Source organism: Haemaphysalis longicornis, unplaced genomic scaffold, assembly GCF_048455015.1.
Source record: "Haemaphysalis longicornis isolate Haplotype H1 unplaced genomic scaffold, Haemaphysalis longicornis Haplotype H1 scaffold_2, whole genome shotgun sequence".
NCBI lineage: Eukaryota > Metazoa > Arthropoda > Arachnida > Ixodida > Ixodidae > Haemaphysalis > Haemaphysalis longicornis.
The window spans coordinates 67,327,622-67,353,239 of record NW_027526295.1 but is presented as its reverse complement, the minus strand read 5'-3'; the positions used below and the strand labels follow the sequence as shown (position 1 = coordinate 67,353,239).

The following is a 25,618-nucleotide window of genomic DNA, read 5'->3' as shown; positions in this document are numbered from 1 at the left end:
CTTGCGAAACTTCAACATTTCTCCATGGCGATTGTGCCAAGCGGCAGTTACTACGCGGCTTGACAAATCTAAAGTTATGTGTAGCTAGGCGGCCATTCGATATCCATGGTAAATTCGTTTGGTGAGCACAGCGGAGTGAGCCTGGGGACCCGATCTGCTGTCTTATGCTTCACCCTATATTTGCAGAGTTATGATGGCGTAATGGCTGTGACAGATTTGAGCCTTCGAGTCTACAAGAACCAGATCACCGTCTTGCTTGGCCACAATGGCGCCGGCAAGACGACGCTTCTCAAAATGATCACTGGTGAGAGAAGCTTTCCCAAATTAGTTTTGCTAACGGTCATCAGACTTGTTTCTAGCGCTGTAAACCATAGTGGAATGTTCCCAGACATTTACCAAAAGTAGAATCACATAGAGTGGACGCAATTGTAAGCGTTTTGAACTTTCACTAAAGAGATGCACAACTCAAATTCTATATTTTTAAGAAATAGTCAGGCAGACAACTATTATTCTCTGTAAAACCAGTATGCAGTCGAGGGTTTATTACAAGTTTTTATGGACAGTGATCAGATAAGCAACCAGTGGGGTAAGGAAACCACCGAGCTTGAAAATACCCCCATAAAAATCTTTACAAAGGGTCCCGACCTTTGCATTCCCGCTTTCAGTCTGGAAATATCAACTGGAATATTACTAGTAGGTTAGTCTGCTGAATGGTAAAAAGCATGACAACGAACTTCGCACTTCTTTCACTGAAAAAAAAAACGCATTGACAAACGCATACTAATGTGGAGTAACCGTAGTGCATTCGATGCTGATTAATGTGCATTCTTTTCTCCCTAGCAGGTGTACTCTTGGCGTCGTTTTTAAAGACGATATTCTTTCTCGGGCTACTTAAACGCGAAAATTTTTGTCTGTCTGTCTGCCTGTCTGTCTGCCTCTCTGCCTGTCTGTCTGTCTGTCTGTCTGTCTGTCTGTCTGTCTGTCTGTCTATCTGTCTGTCTGTCTGTCTGTCTGTCGGTCTGTCTGTCTGTCTGTCTGTCCCTATATTTAGCCGTACTGCCAAAAATTAAATGAAATATTAAACGAGACGTATATGTGGGCAAAATATATCCAAACTAATAACCTGCTGGCAATGTTCATGCTTGTCAATATTGTTTGGCAAAAGCCAACATTGCGCATGTTTAAGGAACAACATCAATACATCAGAAGAATATGCAGTGTTCTTTTAAGTAAAATACATGGCTACTTGATTTTTACGATAGGAAATCAGAACATACGCCTTTAACAAAATGTTTTCACTCAGAAACGCTGATGATGATGATGATGATGATTTCTATTGGTTTCCCCTCTTGTATCGGGGGGGGATGACATGTCATCTTACCAAAAAGGACTAATATACCTATGTTTTACACTCTTGGTTTAATACTAGCTCTGCTAAGGACAGGCACAAAAAGCTTATAAGGCACAAAATACTTTTTTTCCCTGTTACAGGTGGTAACTGTCTTAGGCAATATTCCCCTCCCTGCTTTTCGTCCACCAGCATTCTAATCTTCTTTTCGTCGTCTCGACAGCCTTGAAGTTGACTTCCTCTGTGATACCCTTAAATCCTAGCGCTTCTGGAAGCCGAATATTTCCTTCATGTAGATTTGGATGGATACCCTCCCATTCCAACACTATGTGCCGCATAGTTTCTGTTTCTTTTCCGCAGACCACGCATACCCCATCATTTTGTGAATACTTCCCCACAAAGCTTTTAGTTCGCAGGCAACCTGCTCTAGCCTCAAAAAGCAAAGCACTGCCCTGGGAATTATCGTAGAAATTTTCCTATCTGATGTTCAATTTCTCGGCCCTGTACATCTCTAACGACGTGTTAGCTTCCATTTTTTCCCTCCATTTATTTGTTTCAATCTGCCTTGCCTGTTTTTTCATTACGTTGGCTATTTTGGATTCTCCACTGTTCCTTCCGTAATTCATCGTTAGCCTTCTAGTCTTCCTTAACCACTGCGTGTCCACGCTTTTCAAGTATAGGTACCTAAAAACCTTAGCTGCCCACCGTCGTTGATCAATTGCTCTCAACCTCATTTCAAAGCATATTTTACTCTGTGCTTCTCTAACTTCAAACGACGCCCAGCCCATATCTCCCTGAACTGCTTCGTTAGTTGTTTTGCTCACGAAGCAGTTCAGAAGCAGTTCAATGCCAAATGTCCCACCGTTCTCTGGTTCACTTCCAGGCCTGATAGAACGTCTGATTTTAAGCAGAGTACAGCATTCGCAAACGTGAGACCCGGAACCGTTACTCCTTCCCACATTCCTCTTACTACTTCATATTTGTTACACCCCCACAGCGCTATTTGCCTCATTACCGCTGCATTTCGCTTTCCCTTAACCTTAAGTAGCTCCTCGTGAGTTCTTAAGTAGTTATCCCCTTCGTTTATCCACACTCCCAAATATTTATATTCCTTCACTCTGGGTAATTCGCCTTACTGGATTGGCACTACGTCAGTGGTAGCATCATTGAAAACCATTACTCCTGATTTTTCAGCACTAAAATTTATTCCGAGGTCGGTGGCTTCCTAGCCGCTAATATTTATTAGCCGTTGCATATCGGTTTGGTTATCAGCTAGAAGAACAATGTCGTCTGCGTATAACATTCCTGGAATATGCTGTTGTACCACTTCACCTTGTAGCATATGGGTTAGGCTAAACCCTACTTGACTCTCTTCCAGTTTCTTTTCTAACCCTGCCATGTAAAGCATAAACAGTATTGGGCTCAAAGGGCATCCCTGTTTTAGGCCCCGATGGATGTTGACCTGCTGGGCGCATTTCTGTCCTTCCAATGTAAGGTGCATTATATTGCCTTTATATATTGCCATAAGGAACAGTAGTAACTCGTCATCTAGTCCCTTGAGTTTCAGCATCCTCCACAGCCGTTCCCTGTTTACGTTGTCATATGCCCCTTTAATGCCCAAGAGCGTAATCCATAATGGTCTATTCTGTGCTTTCGCAATTTCAATGCATTGCGTTATCACGAACAAATTGTCATCCAGTCGCCTGTCTTGTCTAAATCCATATAGCAGTTCCCCAAGTATTTTATTTTCTTCCATCCATGCTTGAATTTCTGATTTTATCGCCTGCATTACGAATCTATACACCACTGTCGTTACTGTGAGTGGTCTATATGAATCAATACTGGCTTTGTCTCGTCTGCCTTTATATATTGAATTAATCCTACTTTCTAGCCAGTTCTCGGGCATTTGTTTGGTTTCTATCACCTTATCTATTGCCCTCATAAACGATTTTTTACTTTTAGGTCCAAGCAAGTTTATCAGTTGCACTGGTATTCCGTCCGGGCCCACTGCTGTCTGGGGGGAAACCTTTTGCTCTGCTTTTTTTCCAATCAAGGTTGCTCAAACTTATTTCCCTTTCCGAAGTTTTCTGCGGCGCTGATGTTATCGGTGCAGGCTTCCCTATCACTATTGCCCTACACTTCTCACTAATCACTCCATGAATGTGCGCCAACGCGTGCTCTCCTTCTAACTGTTTCCCTTCCTCATCAATCAGGAATTTTCGATGGATATCGTTTTTTGAGCTTAGTAATTTTACATGGTTCCAAAACTTCTTGGATGCGCTTTTGTCCTTCTTCCGTATTTCTGCCATCCATTGTTCGCTTTTCTGCTTGATCTTTGCTTGCACCATTTTCTGCACCTCTAGTTTTTTCCCACGGTACACATTTCACTTCTCCTTCACTACCTCCCGTTCCATACCAGTTCTTTTTGCTTCTCTATGTTCTCTCGACGCCTTTCTTCGCTGGTCAATAGCCTCTTTTACTTCCTTATTCCACCAGCTTCTCGGCTTTCTCTTCCTTTTCCATCGGTTTCGTTGCTTTGCTTCATTCATCTTACCCTTTATGAACGCAATCATTTCGTCGTAATCCCAATTTTTGCCTGCGTATTGATTTATTTCATCTTCCAATCTATCAGCGATGATCTTTAACTTCTTATTGTTCAAATTAGTTCCTCCTATTGTACCTACTTGTACATTTATCCGGGTTGCGCCTCCAAAGTGCATGCTAAGCCGCTTGTGGTCGCTTCATAAGCTGTCTGTTCTATTTTCATCTATCCTCATGTCCCGCAACCTTTCGTATGCAGTCTCGGATACTAAATGATAGTCCAAAAGTCTAAACTGTAAACAAAAAGCGCTCGCGGTGGCCTCTAGGGGCGACATTCGAAAATGTCTAACATTAACAAAAAGTTGTACTAGATGGCGCGTGAGCAGTGGAACACGGGAAAATTGAATTGACATGAGACACGCTCCACTGTGGTCATCGCAGAAGAAGGGAGACGGGAGGGGAAGAGCGGGAAAGGTGGTCGGGAAAGAGGAGAGGGATCTGCGTGGCAGGTGCGCCTGAAGGCTATCGTCATTCGAAGACATTTGAAGCGAACCGGGCATATGCGGAGCCAGTTTTTAGCAGCGAAGTTGTTTAGCAACACGTTGATTCTGGCGTTTCACAAAACTCCGTATAACAGGATTAAGAAAAGAAATCACCGGCACCGGAAGGTATAACCACCTCTCTCTGGTAGATCAACGGAGTCAGAGTCAGACGTCTTACCCAGTCGGCTAGGACAGTGAGTTCGTACCCGAGAGTCAAAGGGATAACTCACTATGCTGTGACTGTAAGGCGAGGAATCACGTCACCTGCTCTACAGAGAACACGTGGTAGGGTACACGATGAACATGCGGGCGCCTTTTCAAATGCGCGCGTTTTGTTCGTTCGTTCTGCTTCTTTGATTTGTTTCTTCTTCGCCGTAATTGCAATAAAGATTCGAGTAAAGCTCGTTGCTGCAGAGGTTGCGTATAGCTTCGTTACCTTCAAGTCTTACGCGTTAGTGTGATGTTCCTTCATTTCTTTTCTTTTACACGCTTCATTCAGAGGAAAGAGACCAAAATATAGATAAAAGACAGTCGTTATTTCACAGCTGTGTCAAAAAATTACAAAATATAAAATATTCCAACTAGCTAACTGTCCTCTCAAAACTTCGAAGGTGACAACTACAATCTCCCAAAAATTATACGCGTCCCGCGCATCAGAAGGGCACAGTCTTATAGCCCCAAAAAATAAAAATGTAATTTTCCGCAAAAAAATGTAAGACACTTATTTAGTAATATAGCAAATATCAAAATACTCGGAGCACAAACTTCGGACGTCCTATCTTTCAACGAACGCACAGTGCGGGGGGGGGGGGGGGGGGGGGAGGGGGCGAGGGGTGAATAAATCATCGTGCCACCTCGATTGAGGAATAATTCAGGTGCCTATTCTGTAGCACCTTGTGTGAATATTGGGACCCACCTTTTGCAATTGTATTTTAACGGCAACCATCTCAGCAAAAAGTTGCAGGGTTGGATATGGTGCGTGCAGGAACAAACGGAATTACCTTGTTCAGACAACATTTTCCTTATCAAACGGTATGTCAAATGTTTCAGTTTCTTTAGTGCTAGCAAATTTCTGGAAGACTCCTTCTGAAACTTTTGAGCATCATCCAGCAATCGTGTGTTCGCCAGGGCCTGATTTTTTTTTTACTTTTTAGGGAAGGTTTTCGGGCAACTTCGTTGATTGCTGAAGGTGATCTGTCTATTTTACCACGATTTGTTTAATAGTAGTTCAGGCGTCGTGGTCAACTGAACGTTATTTTGTAGATGGTACTGCTGCTGATTTAATTTTCATGCCGTTATAAGCAGTCGCCTAAGCATTTTTTAGGTGACCTGAACGTCATTTAGACTCGCAGAATATATGAGCATTGCACTGGATGTTTAATTTCACTATATTGCTACTCAGAGTTATTGCAAAAGTTTCAAGCTTATCCACATGTGTAAGTTTACGCTACACAGGCACATATCACAAGAGGTCCTTCAGGCTGGCGCATGAAATCCCTTGTTGGGAAGAAGCCAGAACCGACGCCACATTTAGAAGTTGCTACTTGCACTGGGAAATTTTACTGCGATTTCCTGCGCATCTGAGAATTTATGAATATAATTAATATGCATGTCTGGTGAGCCGTGTGCGTTTGGATAATGTGGGAATTTTCGCTCTCAAGAGAACAATAGAGCAAAATGGATTGTACCACTTGACGGGGAAACATTCCAATTTTTTCTGATGTGAAGAGCAAAAATTAAAAAAAAAAAACCGCGCAAAAGAAGTGTTGGTGTACACATGAACCATCGTTCAGTATTTTCTGCATGCTTGCACACCGAATTGAGGGCGATACGTATTTCTACAATACACGTAATGTCTCCCAACACGTATTGCGGGACTTGTTACCTCATGCTCCTTTTATCACCCCCGTGTGTTTGCTTACAGACTTTTCGAAGTGTGCTATTACAACATGTGGGAAAATAAAATCACAGCAGCCATCGTTTGCAACCACCACTTTTCGCCCTGTTCAAGCGTAGTTCGATCGCGCGGTTCGGTTGCGTGCGGCTCATATTTACTGCACACATTTTGTATATGATCAGATACCAACATTGATTAGCAGCACTATATTTGAACTTGTGTATCAATCATAAGCAATTCTTTGAAGAGTGTGCCGTATTTTTATCTTCCTGCAGGATTTCTAGACTGCACTTCTGGCCTGGTATTGGTGAGGGGCTACGACATAAAAACCTGCACGAGGAATGCCCGAGAGAGCATAGGCTACTGTCCCCAGAACAACATTCTGTACGATGATCTCACTGTCGAAGAGAATCTCATGGTCTTCGCACTCGTAAGTCGCTTCCCCCAGTTTTATGATAGTCTTGCTTTGCTCGCCGGTGTCCCGCATGACGTAATTTAGCAGCGCTTACACCTAAGTAAAATAGAAACCTTTTCTATTACTTTTTCATTAGATACTGTTGTAAAAGTAGGCTATAACCGCAGTTTTCAACACTAAACATGCAGCAAAAGCTGTGCGTTTGTTCGGTGGTAACGCCACACAACTCTCATAGGGGTTGTATGGCATTCGTAAGGCAAGTACAGGTGAGACATGTGGGTTTAGCGCTGGTTGGTTGTGATCCATGCTAGCGCAATTTTAGTACACGCCGTAATGAACTTGTTTACATTTATAATATACGTGTCCCAGGATTCTTATAACTGCATGCAGTTTGTTCTTTAAACTCTTGAGTTGTTAACGAAGTTGCCACAAACAAGATTTGCAGTCTTCCTTCTATTTAAGCTGGCTTGTTCTGCATTTTTGCCTTTTTTTTTATTCTGCTACGGGTATTATCCGGTCCTGAAAAAATAGAGCACTGCAGTACAAAAGTGATCACTGTATCACAATTCGCCTTTAGGGCTTCGACATAGGAATGTGTGTCTATCGAATTGGTACCGAACCCTTGCTGTCTTGTTATTTGGTCGCATAAGGTTTTGTTTTACCCCTGGAAGACAGGACGTTTATTGCTTTGGGGTCAGGACATCAATTCCAGCAATGTTAAGGGTTTTATTTTTTGCACACAAGCCTGTGCCTTTCGCCTCGAGCATTCCTGGCCAGGTGACACTTCTTTTCGTTAATTCCTTGCCTTAAGACAGCATACGAGCGCCAGTTTCTTTCGGCGTAACGTATCGCGTGGAATAATTAGTATTCTGGAATGGTCTGCTGGTTCAGTTCGTAGAATGTTGTTAGGTTTAATTTTTTGGTGGTAACCCGTCGTACTTTTACCGCTTTCTCAGCCCTGTCGTATCCTTTATCTAATGAATGCAATGAAATAATTTCTAGGTTACTCTGATTGTTAAACTTCTAACACAGGATTCAATTCGGCTGCGACAATCGACGACAAAAACATTTCAGGGTTTTTTATTTATTTTTTCATACGCGTAAGGTCCACCTCATTGTGGGCATTTCGAAGATTTGTATTTACACCTCACGTCTTTCAATTCATCTGTGAAGTATTCCTGATTACTCGTATGTTGAAGTTAACGTGAGGCGAGGCGAAGTGTTTAGTGAGTGATGTAAGTAAATACTAAAAGCTATTAGTAAAAGTAACAGTGAAACGAAACAAAAGACAATTCAGATGGCTAGTGTATAGGGCCGGGATGATCATACAGGATAAGACAAGAGCTGCAGAAAATTTATCTCTCCTAAAAACATTGACGATGATTGGGTTTTTATGGCGCAAGGCCGACTAATGGCAAAGAGCGCCAAGGAAAAGTTGTTTTGTGAGGACGAAGAGATAACAAATTTAAAAAAAAATGAACTAAAAATGTGCCTGAAATGACATAAAAGACAATGTAGATGACTGGTGTAAAGGGCCATGGTGTCAACATGCATGGTAAGTACTGAAATGTAAAAACTGCATATCGCTGAGAAACTTAAGAGTACGCTTGTGGGTAATTAAGGGATCGTCCCCTAAAAAGTACGACGGGTCTAGTGGAATGTGCTATCTGTATAGATGTGAGAAGTGTTTGTATCGTGTTGTTTTTAGTGCCTTGCATTGTATGAGGATGTGGATCACGGATAGGCCGTCTCCACACCTGCTACACAGGTGCTGGAAAACCAGTGAGCAGGTGGGAGTGTGTTGCATGTGTGTGCCCTATCCGTAGTTTAGCCCAGGCGACTTCTATTTATTTATTTATTTACAGAATACTGTCAATCCCCCATGGGGATTATTAGAGGAGTGAGCATCACTGTCACAGGTTTTGAAGCATGCAGCAAAAGAAATAAGAATGAGAAAAGAACACATAATCAGTGTGAACATAGCAGTACAGAATAGTACAATCATACATAGTTATTTGTATCATATTACAAGTATGAATTCATCAACAAAAAAAACGGAGGTCAAGAAGAAAAAAGGCAAAGAAAAAAGAAAACGCAAAGCGGAAACATCAATTCAGGTATTATTATCGAGGAACCGCAAAAACAGTAAATATCTGTAGACAAGTGCTTTGGTATGACAATTCGAACCGGGAGGGGCTTCGTAAAAAAAACAGTTAATGACTGTACCTACTGATTCGTTTAGAATGAATCAGTACCTTCAATTAAATCCATAAATTTGGCTAATATTGGCTGCTGTGTAATGACTGCATCTAATGTGTTTCATTTTTGAATTGCGCGTAGAAATAAAGAATAACAAAAAGTATTATTACTGTATAAATATTCTTCTAGTTCTCATGCATTCCTTCGTCTCTTCGGTCTGGTGTCTGGTAAGTTCAAGTAAAGATCTGTGTTTATGCGGAATGATCGGTGTAAAAGTAGGTAAAGAAATATAAGCCGACAAATCTGTGCACAACTATCAAGGGTGGCTAGCCCGGCATGGTGTAATAGAGCGGTAGGCGAGTCATTGCTACCGTATCTGTTTAAGATAAAGCGCACTGCTTTCTGTTGAATAATTTCAAGTGCAGAGATATTATTTGAAGTGTGAGGAAACCACACAATACTGGCATATTCTAAGAACGGGCCGACAAATGGGACGTAAGCAAGAAGCTTCGTTTCGTCTGTGGCAAATGCCAGGGCCCGTTTAATAAAAATAATTTGATAAATAAAAAGTAAGAATAATAAAAATAAATTGCTGTGTCAGTGGTGTATTGTCCCAAGTGTGGCTTTATTACGTGTAAGTTGACGGATGGATAACTGCTTGAATGATCAAGAATTGGAATTGGTGTTTATTCATTTTTCTAAGATCCTGTCTTCGGGTATTGCAGATTAAGGGCATCCGGAGAGACAAAGTTCGCCAAGTCGTGTTCACGCTTCTCAACGATGTCGGCCTGTGGTACTGCCGGACCGCTATTGCACCCCAACTTTCCCCGGGCCAGCAGAGGAGTCTGTGCGCCGCCATCGCCATCTTGGGCAGGCCAAAAGTGAGCTACTGAGAGCGAATAAGTGATTGAGTGCCACTTTTCATTTGCGCTGTTTTGCAGAACTCGGAAGAATTTTTTCTCCGTTAAAACCCCCAAAAATGCTCACTTTACGCTGCTTGTCTAGGAGGAGGTATCTGTAAAAGAATTCCTGTGCAATTTATTACCAGTGCTTGGGTTTGAGCAGCAGGAACGCTCATATATTTTCCGTGAACTGCACATATCCATAAATTTGCCCCTATATTAAACTCCGTTTGGTGTTTCTCGAATGCCAGTTGTAAGAGTTGGTTTCTTCAACTTGTCTGTTGAGTACAACATCCGGCGTTTAAACACTTGTCTGGGCGAATTCACGCTCGTTTGGGAAGAAAATAATAGGCCTCAAGTGAAGAATATTTGGTAGTCCCCGCAAAAGAATTATTGCAGGACATTACCTCTATGCCTAGTCCTCAGTTTGCGGGCTATTTTGAAAACAGCGCATTGAAATCGTTAGCATTTTTTTTTCATAAAGCGTCATAGTGTAAATGAACTACTGGTTACAATGCGCAAAATGTGAAGTAGCAGAAATCTATTCATACCGAATTCGCCACTTTGTTTACAACTTAAAGCTTATTCTTCATGTAAACTTAGGCACAAGGTTAATGCTATTTAGTGTATTGTTACGGGGATGATGTATGAATGTCAGATGATTTTGAACGAATAACAATAGCGATGACAAGACGGTACTTTCGCGCGTTTAATTTTCATGTTTGTATGCAAAGCAACAAATGGTTGTCGTCATTTTCTAATTTTTTGTCAGTGACACGGCGACTGCTTTCGGCGTAGTTTTAGGGGCGAAGCTCGTCTTGCTCGGGCCCTGTCCCGGCCGTACACGGAACATTGTACACGGCACATTGATGATGATTGGGGCAGGATCCCCCTAGAGATTGGCGAACCAAAGATTGGCCGAAGAGTTCATAACGTTCAACGCATTCGTTGCTACCCAACAAGGAGGAGAGGAAGAAGTAGTTGTCGTTCGTCGCATGCGAGCTCAAGACTCTTGCTCGGGCCCTGTTCCGTACCTCGTTGCTGCCATACACGGCGGAATGATGACGATTGTGGCAGGATCCCCCTAGGGATTGGGCAACCAAAGATTGGCCGAAGAGGTCAAAACGTTCAACGCGTTCGTTGCTACCCAACAAGGAGGAGAGGAAGAAGAGGTTGTCGTTCGTAGCCTGTGAGCTGAAGACACGTACCGTGGGTACGTACGCGACACAAGACGCTTTGCAGAAGGCGACGGCCAAGATGGCTAAAATGTCACACACCGAATTCTCCAACTTACTCATGGAGATTCTCATCATCACAAACAAGCCCTACAAATCGCCACAAACATCGACGTCGTCGACGGGCTTGTCAACTGAGCGGTGGGAAGCTTGACGTGTCGAGTCTTTATATGATGTGTGGGCGAATTTTTCACGGTTTTGCCGATAAGAATTTTAGCTTCGCCCCTCTCATCATCATTCACTTCGTGGAGATGGCGGGATTTTTTCCATTCGCATTCGCGACAGCAGTTTTCGACGTTTTTTAGCTAGTTATTAACTAACTGATCCTGATGGCTGTCTATTCTCTGATAGAGAATGCAATCATCTGCAAACAGCCTTGATTTTTTTCTTCAACTGCATCTACGATGTCATTGATAAAATAGCGCAGCACCAGAAAAGTGGCCGCAGCCAACGGGAGAAGAACCCGCGTCCTCGTGCTCAGCAGCCCAACGCCTTAGCCACTGAGCGGATTGGCGAGCTTGCCGCCGAAAGTTCTCTATGACCGGCAGACTTGGATTCTTTCGTCCGCCACCTTTCACATCTCTCCCAGAGTGGACCACGTGAGCACGCGCTAGTTCCCGCGGCCAAGTCCAAAGCCAACGCCGGCGCTACGGACCCAAAGGAAATGCTATGATCCCGTAATGCAATTACAACTCAATCGGACAGATGCCGGTTTCATTACGCGAGGAACCCAGGTTGGATGCCGACCTCGGGAAACGTTCTTTTTTTTTCCAATTGGGTGCACATGTTATTGTTCTACGCCACTGGTGACCCTCGGGCCTTCTTTGGAGTGACCCAGTGGTTAGATTTCCGCTTTCATGCCGTAAAGGTCCCGGTTTCGATTTCTGAAACCTCAATACCCACATTTTTTTCCCTTGAATCTTCGAGGCTTTTTGGTGCGACGAGTGGAAAAATTATTCACCCCTCCGAGCTTTCTCGTAGCAGATTCTTTGGTTGTTGTCTGAGTTTGCACTATGTTAGCATTCGGAGAGGCGCCGCTTTCATGACGCGAAGGACCCAGGTTGGATTCCGGCCACTGAAGCGTTTTTTAGGAGCGGAGTACCTTAGGACTTCACAATGTCCGTCCGCATCCGTGCGCAAAGCATTTACAATCGCACAAAATCACACAGCATACCAGCAGGATTCGAGCCTGTGTATGTTAGACCAGACAGAGTTATTGTCAGTCGTCTTAACCACTGGGCTACGACCGTGAGTTAGTACCCGAGAGTGAAACGGCTTACTCCCTCGCCTGTAACGGTGCGGAGTACCATAGGACCTCCCAATGTCCGTCCGCGTCCATCTGTGAACACACCACCATCAAGCGAAAATGAAGCGCAATTCGATTTGAGCCGTCAGTTGCAGTTTCATTTAGGGAATAATCAAGGTGCAACTCACGGCTCAAATTGAATGACTGTCGGGGCGCAACTCGGATGTCGCTCGGGGCGCAAGTTGGGTGGTGTCATTTCGAGTCCCCGTACTGCGCACCCGCGCCATCATCCACGGAGTGGAGATGCTGCCTTTTTTCGGCAAATTATCACTAACTAAAATAAGATTTCATAAGGAACGAGCTGCCCGATGTGCACGCACTGGAGTGACAATACGTTGTGTGAGATTGCTGACCCGACTGCTGCCGCGACCGCATTCTGCCACGGTGCAGGAGTTCCTCCGGTCGTGTACCAGGATATAAAAGCGCTCGTACCAAATGCACTGGGCAACTTTTTGGACTAAACGTGGGGCACATAGACAGAGAACAAACTGTATATTTTGATTTCATTCGTCGGTAGCTATTCCACAGACAACGAGACCGAGCCGCATAAATATTGATATGCAGACTGCCATTCAATTACCGCGAAATGGCGCACCATCTTGATGACGCGACTAGCATTTAGGTCTTGAATGTTCTGTTTGTGATCACGCTATACGACGTTGTTTTTGTAAACATGTAAGGAAATAAAATTGAGGTTACGTCGTTCGTTATTTTCGTCCCCTGAACAAATCAATAGTGGTCTGCATACTTTAACTTACCTTAGAAACACTTGATTCTTGTAATTCATTTTCTACTTTATCTAACCTCAGAGATCCTCAAAAAGAGCAAAAGTGGTGACTACCCACATGTGCGACAAGAAACCCTATTCTCTAGCGGTGCTAGTAGTTTTCTTTAAGTTTTCTACTATTTTATCACTGTCATCACGTACCATTACGTACCATTACGTACCATCTTTCACATTTCAGGCCTTATACGGGGTTATATAAATTGACTTTTATTCAGTATTTCACTTTTGTGCATCATTAATATTTCGGGTACGAAACCGCTGCAATAATTCGACCTTCCACGATAGAATCGCCATTCTTTCGCTTAGCAGCCCTCGCTCCAGAAACCCAGGCATAATAACAAAACGAGCACGAACTGTTTGCGTTATACCGTAAAGTTTCATTCACTACGTATTTTATACTCAGAGACATGTCTCCGTGAAAGCATAGCTTCAAATACTATTATTTTTACTGGTAATGACTTTGTAAAACTTAATTATTTTCATATGGGATATCTGTGAGACATAGATTAGACACTATACCCTTTCTTTGAATTAAACCGACGTATAGAAGCCCTAGAAGTTTCAAAGAAATCCGCGTCCATGGAACGTCTTTCTTTAATTAGAAACGCTACAGCCTTTTTCAAAATTAAAATTTTGTTGACCACTGCAGGTAATCATCATGGACGAACCAACGGCATACATGGACCCGCACAGTCGCCGCGAGATGTGGGAGCTGTTGCTTACAATCCGTCGCAGCTGTACCATCCTTCTCACTACGCAAAATCTCGACGAGGCGGATGTACTGGGGGACCGCATTGCCATTATGATCAATGGGCGCATCAGGTGCGTTTTGAGGGCCCCGCACTATCTGTGGCGCCCATCCTTTAGATGCCCACCCAAAGTTAGCTACTCAAAAGCCCCTAAAGTTTTCAGCTGTAAGGGTTGTCACAAGTATATGTCGCAATATGTGACCATCATCAGACGGAAGGACGGTGAGGAATTCGTACAAGAGCTGCCGTTAGCTAAACGCCTCCAGTTGCGGCATGTCAGTTTACTGTCTCAGCGGCCTTTCTGCAGCAAAAGAAAAAAATCTGAATTCAATCTGAGGCATCATTTTCAACAAAAGGTTTCTAGCTATAGCAGTCTCTTTTATTTAGGTTATTTCAAACGAGGTTTGCTCTCGAAGAGAAGTAATTTGGTCGCACGTACAAAATGCCACTTTTTATCTTACATTGCTGCGGCATCAACAAGCTTCATGCCATATAAACTGTGATGACGCAACATCATTGTGAAGCCTGATCAGGAGGTTGCCACGTCAGCTCGGTTAACTCTGAATCGGGAAGTCACCGCAACAAGAGCATTTTAGTCCCGAAACAAAATACACTTTTTTTAAGTAAAACAGGGTGGATTTTGAAGTGCGAAAAACGAGGAAACTTAAAAGAATGAAGATAAAAAAAAATATCTGCGTTCATGTAATGCTCCCATCCTTGTCCCTCCCTGGAGAACTGAGTGTACACAGCTTTGAAAGAGAGAATCTGAGGCTGTTTGGCGCAGAGCTTTGGGGAGAATGGGGTGTGAATGTACACACTCACGAATCTGTTGTAGTGTCTTTCGCTGGTTTTCTTAATAAGCGATTCATTGAAGAGAAAGTCAAATTATAGCTAACAAGCCCACGCAAAACCAGGGCAGAACCCTTCAGCGATTACCACATTATGAGCTGCTAAACACTGTTGCCACATGTACCGGAGAACAAACGTTACAAACTAAAACAACTTAGCTTGATTTATTCTAATTACAGCAGCACTGCCAGCTTGTGTAACGTAAAAATAGTACAGACCTCCCATCTATATCATAGGGACGAGACATTTTTTGTCTTCGTTTTATAAGCTATATTACCACCCCTTTGTGATGAACTGCTTTCGCAGCCTCAGTACATATCTTACCACATTGACCATAGTCACAAAGTTGGTGTTGAATCATCTAACACACAAAGTACTTTGCTCAGTAATTCCCAAAACGTCCCGTGAATGTAACTGTCTTCCCGCCCATATCTTTTACACCAGTGATAATCACTTTTTCCGCAAGTATTGGAAAAGATTGTATAATCAAGACAGTGTATTTTGTGTACTTGAACACATGCACTGTTTTGTAACCACTCCCCCCTCTAATGCTCATGGTCTTAAAGGTAAAATGAATGAATAAATGAATGAATGAATGAATAATAAATAAATAAATACATAAATAAATAAATAAATAAATAAAAATTAAATAAATAAATATCATTTCGTATTGTTTCTTTTCGAAGTGAAATTGCAGCGTTTACAACACTTGTGGGGCAATCTGCAGATGCATCGGCTCGACAACATTCCTGAAGCAGCAGTTTGGTACCGGCTATCACATGCGAATAAACAAAATGGACGGATGCAAAGTTACACTCATCGAAAAGGTTCTGCGAAAGTACGCCCCGAAGGCCGCCCTCCAAAGTGACTCCGACAGGGAGGCGGTGTTCGTGTTGGGCCAAATCGCTACAACGCAGAACATCATCATGATGTTCACTGTGAGTGCTCTTTAGCTGTTCTTTGGCTATTTTTTGTGCGCGCGAAATTCTGCTTCAAGGGATCCTCTGCTATTCGGAATGGTCCTCGAAGTATGAACAGTGCTGATCCATGTCGCGCCATCCCCATTGCGTCTTGTGGTGTGCTTACAATTGCCATGCCTCTTGCTTGGCACATACTTGAAATGAAGCTCAATAAAAGCATGTGTGCAGACTGCTTAATTATTCAAGTGTCAGAAAAAGGTCTCAGCTAGCGTAGTACACTAGCCAGTAGCTACTACTTTCTGTGTATCAGCTCGTCGTCACGAGGGTTATTTTGCTCTTCATGGGGCACGTCTTGGCAGTTGTCTTGAAACTGCAGGTTTAGGTGCCAATAAAACAGAAGTCTCAAACACGCGGCCCACGGGCCGCGTGCGGCCCGCGGCCGCCTCATGAATTTCTTGGTCATTTATTTTTGTTATTTAAGCGAATGCGTGCGCCCTCCTTGTGTAGCCAAGGACGCAGGTGGCCAGAGACTGCTCGCAAACGCGTGGATATCGTCTTTCAAGGCTTCGCGTTACCAGAGCGGACACCCCTCTTTTCCGGAGGCCCCTCGATTCGGGCGCCGTTAAGTCGGGTGCACAATGGTCAGAAGCAACTGCGACTTGTGAATCGAGCACACTACAGTGCGCACAGGGCTGGGCGAGCACAGGCCGCGGAGAAACTCTCCGCGGCGTTTTATGACCCTGCGAACGGGGCTGCACTTCACTAATGAGAAGACGGTGGCTTGTCCGGAGTTTTTTAGGCTTCCTCGAAAGTGCGAAGGTTTCCGGGCGTTGTATGGAGTTTGTGGATATTTGCTTTCCTGTTCGTCTTTGTGTCAAACACTTTTACTGCGCTACAGCTGTGGCGAAAACGCCGCATCCGCACATCCGACTCTAGGTTCGGGCTCTAAAATGCACCCACGTGGGTTTAGGGGCGTGTCGCAGCGTAATTTATGGCCTGGGAGAGAGTGACATCTCGCTGCTGAGGAAAAGATTGCACATTGCCCTTCGAAACTGTGCACTTCCAGACATCAAACGCCACATATCTGTCCGCGTGCGCAAATTGAGACGCCAAACCAAGCGCCTATCCTCCGACTCGCAAGCTGTTGAAAGCACTGTGGATGGTAGCGGCGCCCCGAGCGCACTACATAATTGTGCTCCTACGTGCCTGTCACCTCCGTAAATGTGACAGGTGTCTTTTGACATTTTTTGGACGATCTTCAAACAGCGAAGCTTTCTGCTGTCTAAGTCTAGCGAGCCACAATGTCGTTGTCCAAGCAGTCTGCAAAACGCAAAGTGGAAGACGAGAAGAGATGCTTTCAGGAGCGATGGGAACTTTCTTATTACTTCACGGAATCAAGAGACAAGGTGTTGTGCGTAGTCTGGCATCAGACTGTGGTTGTGCCGAAGAAGTACAATGTTCGACGCCACTTCATGTCTTGTCATTACGAGAAGTATGGTGCTCTTACTGGCAACGTTCGCGAGCACACCGTGACTCAGCTGAAGGCGGTGTTGGGAAAGCAGCAAAACCTGTTCAAAAAGGCGGCCAAAGCAAGCGATGAAACGGTAAAGGCACGCTTCGTAATTTCTGCGCTTATTGCCAAATCTTCCAAGCCCTTCACTGAAGGGCTTGGAAGATTTGGAAGATTTGGAAGATCCTCCATGATATCCAAACAGAATTCGAAGGACGCTTCCAAGACATCACCAGCCTCACCGATGAATTCCGGATTTTTTCGTTGCCGTTTTCGGTGCCGGTGGATGACGCAGCGCCCGAGTTACAGATGGAACTTCTTGAGCTGCAAGCTAACACTCCGTTGAAGCAGACAGTTCAGGACGTGGCTGTGCCAGACGTCTAGAAGTTTCTTGACAATGCAAGTTTCCCGGCGCTTCGTCAACAGGCTGCAAGGATCATTGCCATGTTCGGAAGCACCTACCTGTGCGAACATCTGTTTTCCTTGTTGAAGGTGAACAAGTCAGCTCTCCGGTCGAGGATGACTGATGAGCACCTGCTATAGACCATCACGATCGTTTCCGCGCAAGTTCATGCGGACATTTCTTCTCTAGTCGCAGCCAAGCGTTGCCAGGCATCAAGCCAGCATGTTTAGAACAATAACAGCTACATTGAGGTTCTCAAAGAATAGTTTTGTGACTTTCATAAATGAAACTGGCAATATTTTCTTGTGAATTACTATCAATAACAGTTACTATAGTACGATACAAAGACGCAGCTGCCCTGAAGCCTCTTTTTGTGAGGGACCCAATGCAGTCACCACATGTTGAAGCATAATCGTTAACTAATATGTGATATTTCAGAATAGGCATCCACATTTTGGTCATTCTGGAGATTGGTATCGATATGTGTCTCGAATCCTGACGCCCAGCTCCATTCTGGAATGGCAGCGTTATCTGACATATTGTTAATGATCCCCTCCCCTTCCATTTCGTTTCAACCTTCTTCCCTCTCCCGGCCCTTGCGGGACTAAAATTCGCGACAGCGGCCCGCTCACTGATGTGAGTTTGAGACCTCTGCGAATAAAAGAAGCCCGAAAGTGGTTTTTGCGAATAAGAGCTATGCGGTACTGCAACCTACGGCCAGTACTACACGCTTTAAACTTGAATACATATATTATTCCAACCATCCAGCCTCGCCATTCGGCCTAACAATGGAGTATTGGGCTCGAGTTGAGGAAGTCCGAGGTTTGATTTTTGTTTCGGTTGCTGCTGATTTTTTTCCGTGACTCCCTTCGTGCAATTCATCTTTGGGCAGTATCTGAGCCGATTACCTGGTTTTGGACTGACCGTTTGTCTACTACCATTGAGTCCCCGAAAGGTTGAATGATTGTGGCAAAGTCAGTATCCCCCAAAAAATCAACTTTCGTTCTTTTTTGCACGATATTGTATATTTGTCGGCTAACTATCCAGGCCAACACTCGCAACAACCGAACTGTCACTAATCTTACAAAATCTTTCAATAACGTTTTTCACGTGCTACGTTGCATCTCCTACATACACCGTAGAATGAAGGATGAGAGAATTATTAGACTTGTTTTTGTCCTACCCATCTCAAGAGTCAGCTACTGCCCATACCTTACACTTACTTTAAGGGAAATTCAGTATTGGTAGACTCACACGCAAAGCACTTACTCCTAACTTCCCCATGACTACATCCCGTGAGTGCACTCTAAGGTATGAACTCCACATCACGGTTGCTGAACTGTTCCAAAGACGTTACTCCAGTCACGGTCGGCAATTCGCCGAAACCTTTAAAGATTCTGTCTAAAAGACTGTGAAATTTGTGAACAGACGTGTTATTATGTACGCTGTAAATCAGGTGGCTGAGGCCTCTGTCACGCCACGTTCACCTTTAGTCTCAGCTTCCCCTTGGTTTTGCCAAGAAATAAAAATAAAAAAAATATTTCAGGCTTGTAGGTTTTAAAGATTGTGTAGTAACCATTCTTTGCGGCATAGCCAGTCAACAACCCCTCGCTCATTACTGGCAACAACGTGTAACGTTAGGACACGACAAAGCCGGCTAAATGGTACTTCACACACCAAACATTTTTACACTCTTTTTGGCCGAAAAAGGTCTAAAACTCTTGCCTCAAGGCGCACACCTTTAAAAGTTATTTTAAGTGCGAATGCACTTTATAAGCGACCCTGAATTCCGTTGACCGCCGTCCGTCCACATAGCAACAGCTGCGGGTGCGCGCGCTCCTCGTCTTCCTTGGCAACGGGGGGAGATGGGCGCGCGCTGCCTGGCCGCTGACATGGCACATACCCACGTGGGGGATTGGCCAGGAATCGGGCGTGAGAAGGGCTAATGCACCCGCTTAAAGGAGTACTGACACGAAATTTCAAAGCTGAGATCCGCTCTAGCAATCAAGTACAACGACAACACAAATAGGTGTCTGTGCATGGCATATACCCACGTGGGGGATCGGCCAGGAATCGGGCGTGAGAAGGGCTAATGCACCCGCTTAAAGGAGTACTGACACGAAATTTCAAAGCTCAGATCCGCTCTAGCAATCAAGTACAACGACAACACAAATAGGTGTCTGTGAATAAATGCATCTTTCTTTCTTTGTAGTTGTGTGTGTGTGTGTGATCTCTCTTTCGCGAACATTACCGAACCGCGCAAATTCAACTCGTGCATTCGCACTTTCACATTCTTCCCCTCGGGGAAATGCGGGGAAATTTTTGCTAAAAAGGGTGTTCTGGTGAACACCCTAAATAAATGGTGTAAGGCTGCTTAATCCCCGCATACCCTCAAAAAAAAAGTGTGGGCAGCCCTGCTACGAGCGACATTGTGTATCGGCTGAGCGCGCAGCAAGACATACAGACACATTCAACACGCAAAAGTCCCACTTGAACCACAAATGAACTGAGCAAGAAAACCAGCGAGATGCATTGGAAGGCCGAGTACATACTTCCTTGGAAATATATCTGCTCATCTTGATTTTGTAACCATCAGAGAAACGTCCTCTGATAGCGTCGGCGGGCTAGATATTTTAGCGCCAATTTTGGAATAATGCATTTTAATGTGAGCAATACAAGTCAGCATACGGATTTGCAGAAAAGTTTTAATCGTGAAGTGGCAATAATGTTCAATAAGTCGTACAATTTCATTATTACCAAACAAATATTCCACAACCCACCAAGAAGAATGTTGATTGTTTCAACACCCTTTCTTTCGCAGGGGTGTAAAGCTACAAATTATTGTGTTGGAAACTAAGAAACGGTGTGAAAGGCCGTCAACTAAGAAAAACAGTGTAAAAGACCTTCAACTTTGCAGGTGTTTTATAGCTATTTACTCGGATGGACTGAAGATTTCTACAAGCGGGGGATGTTTTGTACCTCGCAATGTATAAAATAATATTAATTGCCATAATTTGTTACCATGCATGCAGTGGAGCTGTTTAAGCTTGAGCTAGGTTAGATTGCGTTATCGAAATAATACCAAGAAAAAGAACTGGGTGCACCGTGGCAGATAGGGTATTATAACAGTGAAGCCGGCACTTTGAGCATTTTCGAGTGTGAGCACAAGGGGTGCATGCCTATGCGCACCTCTTACTACAGTCGAGTCCACTTATAACAATATTGAGGTGCCATGAAAATATCATTGTTATAACCGATTATTGTTATAAGCGGGTTATGCTGAAAATAACAAAGAAAACGTGACAAACAAGAGCATTTAATGAGGGGAACATGATAAACAAGAGCACTTAATGAGGGGGAAGTTGCTTAACAGTGACCACAGAACAGGAACAGTGACAACAGGCAAGGAAAACGACGCTGGTAAGCACCAGACTCGGAACACGTGTAAACGGCGGAGCTGGAGACGTGGCCAAATTAGCGAAGAATAGGGGAGGTCAGCACAGTGCACACAGCGCTGCTGCTACGGCGGCTTAGGTGCCCCGGTGCTTTTTCAACAGGCGGCGCACCCTCAGAATGGACTGCCCCACTGCCCGTAGAGGCGCCCATCCGGTCCTCCTTCCCCTTCTCCGCGTCGCCCCGGCAGGCGAAAGCAACGGTGGCATGCGAGCCTCTTCGGCGCGCACTCGCCGCGTGCGAGGCCAAGTGCGTTATCGCCTGGCCGCCGCGCGTATGCTCTCATGCCCTTTTGCGTAATAGGCGGGGTTGGGGTGGCATTGTCGCAGCGTTTTTGCATTTTTGTTTAGTTCAGGGTTGGTTCCAGTGCCCACATTTAATTGTTATAACCGATATTGCATCATTACAGCATTATTATAAGCTGTTTATTTTGCCATAGAATACAATGAAAAGCTGACGGTGCCGCTGCTGTCTATTGTTATATTCGATATATTGTTAAAACCGGTATTGTTATAAGTGGACTCGACTGTATAACATTTCAAGGGTAAGAGTCTTTTGGGGATACTAAAACGAAGAAAATGGCGCAGCTTGTACTAGTGAGGCAAGACTGGAGAAACAGCGGAGCTGGGAGGTCGACCAAGCTTGTTCCCCCCCCCCCCTGAATCCTCTGTCAGTGTGGGGGATGCAATGTAACAGCCTCGTAAAATCTGTCTAAACTTGGACTCACCCCTCAGCACTCAGCCTAGGCAAGCAAGAACATCGCAAAACCTAACAAAATTTTGCAAAACTTAGCAAAGCCTAGCAAAACCTAGCAAAACATAGCAACACCAGGAGAAGCTAGGTCCACCTTCAGGTTCGCTGTTTTTTGTTTTGCAAATGAACACCTATTTCACACTCTTTCAGCACCATACAGAAAACCAGTGTTGCTGCAGTAGGTCAACACCATTATCGTAACAGAAAAAGAGTGTAAAGCTACCAATTAGGGGGTGGGAACCTAAGAAAAAGGGCGTAATGACTTCCCAATGCCCTTATTCCACTTATACCACACCTTTTTTGGCAATGAGGGAGAAAACCGTTTAGTGTGTATGTATAATCTTTTTAATTTTAGAAGTTCAAATTGACGTTTCACGTGCCACAGCTCAACTTGGGCCATGAGGCGCACCGTATATGGAAACCAGCGATCATTGCAGACGAACAATGTTTTTTTTTTGCTTTTGAACATTCCTTGCGAGGAGGAGAGGAGGGTATCCGAAGATGTCTTGTATTTCACAGTGCAATTAAACATGCATGTATGGCCTTAATACTTTTCCCACCTTTTTAACACCCTATCAAAAAGAGTGTTGAAGTTGGTCAACACCCTTTTTTCTACACAAGAACGGTGCAGTGCTACGAATAAGGGTGTTGAGGTTCAAGAAAAGGGGTTTAATGGCCTCCCAACACCATTTTCCCACTTTAGCTACACCCTTTTTGGCCAAAAATGGTGTAAAAATGTTTGGTGTGCATCTTTGGAGAAAATACAGTGGAACCCAATGTGGAGCACAACGAGCGCTATACGAATGGACACGGGCGGGCGCTAGTACCACAAATTACGGCCATACGACGGGCCCCCTGCACATACACAGCCGAGGTTCTGGTTATTTGGTGTGAAGATCTCTGAGCATACTTTCAGGAAGTGCGAGGTCACAAAAGTGGAATCTAACCCTCTTATAGAGGTTTAGATAGAGTGGGAGAATACCTACTACGGGGAAAGGTCACCAATTTCATGTTGTAGAAGAGGGAACACGGATAGTGGGGGTGGCAAAGGTACGTTCTCCGGGCTTCTAGGAGCCCACCTCCCCTGCTCTTCTTTCCAGCAATGGGTACCAGCTCACAGGGGATCCAAGACTGAGTACGTCTAATAATCCCCACGTTCGAATTTTAGGTGCAATACTTTCACCCACACGCAAAACTGGTTCCAATTATTGAGCACAAATAAAAACAGAATTCTATTTTTAGAAACGGAGTGGGGAACAAAATTTCGGCTGAGGCTCTCGCAGGTGGCTATTTCAGTGGCCCAAAAGTGCACCCGTCATCGCTCAACAGCAACGTAGTGAGCAAAAGTAACTTTTTTGGCTGCGTACAGGAGCTAGAGAACAAGACCAAGGTCCTGCGCATTCATTCCATGGGCCTAGCCGTGACGTCTTTGGAAGACGTGGTAATCCTAGTAGGCGAAGACCAGCCCACCTATGGCCGCCACGAACGCCCAGCCGCCGGAGGCGACGAGCAGCAGGTTCAAGTGGGCGTCCACGGTGAGAGAGGGTGATACGAACCTATATTTTGAAACAGCAGCTAGCATTCGGTCTTGGTCGGGAGCAAGCTTCAAAAAGTCTTCAATTATGTTGTCCCAGTGTTAGCTCCCCTTCGTTTTGTACAACAATACGCATGTAATTGTGTTCGTTATCCCCAATGATTGAAGGGGCACCTGGTCCGGTAGAAATAAGAAAATCCGTTGCCAGTTGGACTTAAGATGTAGGTTGAAGGATACTTGGGAGGCCTTCGCAACAAAAGCAGCACACACTCACAAGAAAGTGATTTGGCCTCACTGTGGGCAGTATTCCGCTGGAACAAATTTCCATACCGTGAAAGACCTTGGTCCAGCGGGACACTTATGCCGGAAAATGAATGAATGAATGAATGAATGAATGAATGAATGAATGAATGAATGAATGAATGAATGAATGAATGAACCTTTAGACTGGCACCGAAGCATTTACCTCGGCGAGAGCACGCGCTAGTTGACTAACACTTGAATGCAGAGGTTGCGCCCTAACGGGCATATTATGAGATTATTTGCGTTTAGAGTAGTCGTTCAGGCAGCGAAGTTATCTCTTCTACTTAATTCCATTTCTTGAGTTATTGAATTTTCTGTCAGCTGTGAATTTCTCAAGATACTAATGACAAAAGGTTGCCCTAGATGGCGACAGTGACCGTCGTTTGGTTTTATTGCGATAAACGCGATTTGTTCAAATGAATAGGGTGTTGATATTTCATGAAGCAGTCTGTGTTCAGCGCATAAATCGTGAGATCTGCTTCTTTCGGGTGCCCGCAGAATCTCAACTGAAAGTTGTCACCAGTGCGACGGCGAACCAACCGTCCTCTGCCGCGGTCGTCCGCGCCCTCCTGAAGAAGCGGGCCATTCACGCGTGGCGCGAGAGGAGGATGCCCCTGTTCATCTGGGTGATCCCACCCTTGCTGCTGACACTGCTCTTCGTCCTCGAGAACTTCGCGACGAGAGGAACGGGCAACGAAGTCGAGCGCACGGGAGACACGCTGCGCTACTCGTTCCCCGATGTGTTCATTTTCGCTACGGTGAGTATGCACTGTAGTACCGCCCTGCAGGTGTTACAGATACGCTACGGCAAGAGTCAAACGGGCTTATCAGCCATGCAGCTGCAGTGTCAATAATCAGGATTCAACTATACAGGCATTCAGTAGACCTGCCAGAGAAATACGCTCGACGATCGCGTAATCAATCGCTCAGTTGTGCAAAAACTGGCGTCGGAGCTTTGCTGAACGATGCGGTATCAATAGTTGGCAAGGCGTGCTCATCGAGAGCGCGCTGAAAAAGTAAAACCGAATTCCCATCTAGCAGGCGGGTTCAACTCTACCGTCTGAAGAAAAAAACGCATGCCAAACTGAAAATAACAAAACAATGGTCATTATCATTTCCTCGAGGTTGTACAGCTAGCTGTAGTAGGTAGTAGTGAGCGTCGCTAGTCGAGAGTAAACCGAGTAATTGTCATTTTAGTTCTATCTCGTCAGTTTGAAACCTTATTACGTAATTGGAAGCGCCTGTTGACGAGCGGGTTGCCTCGGTGTTGTATGAGTTAGATGAACCCGACACGTTTGTTGCTCGAAAGCGCCAGATGAACCATTCCCATGAGCAGAGATAAGCGAAGAGGGAAAAGAGACGTGAGGAGGACATGGTGGAGGAAGGCGAGGAGGCCGCCGCCGCAGCTATAAGCGCGCGCCACAAAGAAAGGCCACGAGGCCACGTGCGGCGCAGAAGGCGAACATTCAGCTGTGGTGCCTCGTACAGCGGCGAGGCTTAAACTACGAAAAAGAGGAAACACGCTACTGTTGCATACAGCTTCGATATCTTTAAGTCTTACGCATTAGTGTGAGCTTCCTTCCTTTCTTTAATTGCCTGCAAGAAAGGATCCTAATCTCTGCGTATCGATATCCCACAGGGTTTTGTGCAGGCCGACACACAAGATTCCATCCTGAAGAATTACCTGGAGCCAATGTTCACCAATGATTTCGACATACTTCGCGTACCGAAGGAAGATGATATTAACACGTATCTGCTCGAGTACGCCGGGGACTCGCTTCGTAAATTTGTGTTCGACCTTCATTTTGGCGTGCAAATGACGACAAATGGGTGAGTGTTTCAACATAGGTAATGCTGCAGCTTGCCAGGATTGTGCGAGGATGCGCAACGTTGAGCGATGGGACTTCTTCGCTCCTTTGTTTTACCCACGTCCTTTCTCAACAACAAAACAAGAAACTAAGGCTGATAGGGT

The 25,618-nt window shown here is 44.6% G+C and overlaps 1 protein-coding gene across 1 annotated transcript; it reads left to right on the top strand.

The window, feature by feature from the left end:
* Positions 1-201: 201 nt before the first annotated feature.
* LOC144168033 (phospholipid-transporting ATPase ABCA3-like) lies at positions 202-25,480 on the top strand. Its single transcript, XM_077697122.1, has 8 exons — positions 202-304; positions 6,604-6,758; positions 9,668-9,823; positions 13,822-13,994; positions 15,498-15,708; positions 23,179-23,344; positions 24,145-24,404; positions 25,286-25,480. Exons 1-8 carry the CDS (start codon positions 202-204, stop codon positions 25,478-25,480), a joined length of 1,419 nt encoding a protein of 472 aa, XP_077553248.1.
* The last annotated feature ends 138 nt before the right edge of the window (positions 25,481-25,618 follow it).

Coding starts and splice junctions, on each gene's coding strand:
- LOC144168033 (XM_077697122.1), top strand. CDS start 202: ATGGCTGTGACAGATTTGAGCCTTCGAGTCTACAAGAACCAGATCACC. Junction 305..6,603: donor GCTTCTCAAAATGATCACTG/GTGAGAGAAGCT, acceptor ATCTTCCTGCAG/GATTTCTAGACTGCACTTCT. Junction 24,405..25,285: donor ATGTGTTCATTTTCGCTACG/GTGAGTATGCAC, acceptor GATATCCCACAG/GGTTTTGTGCAGGCCGACAC.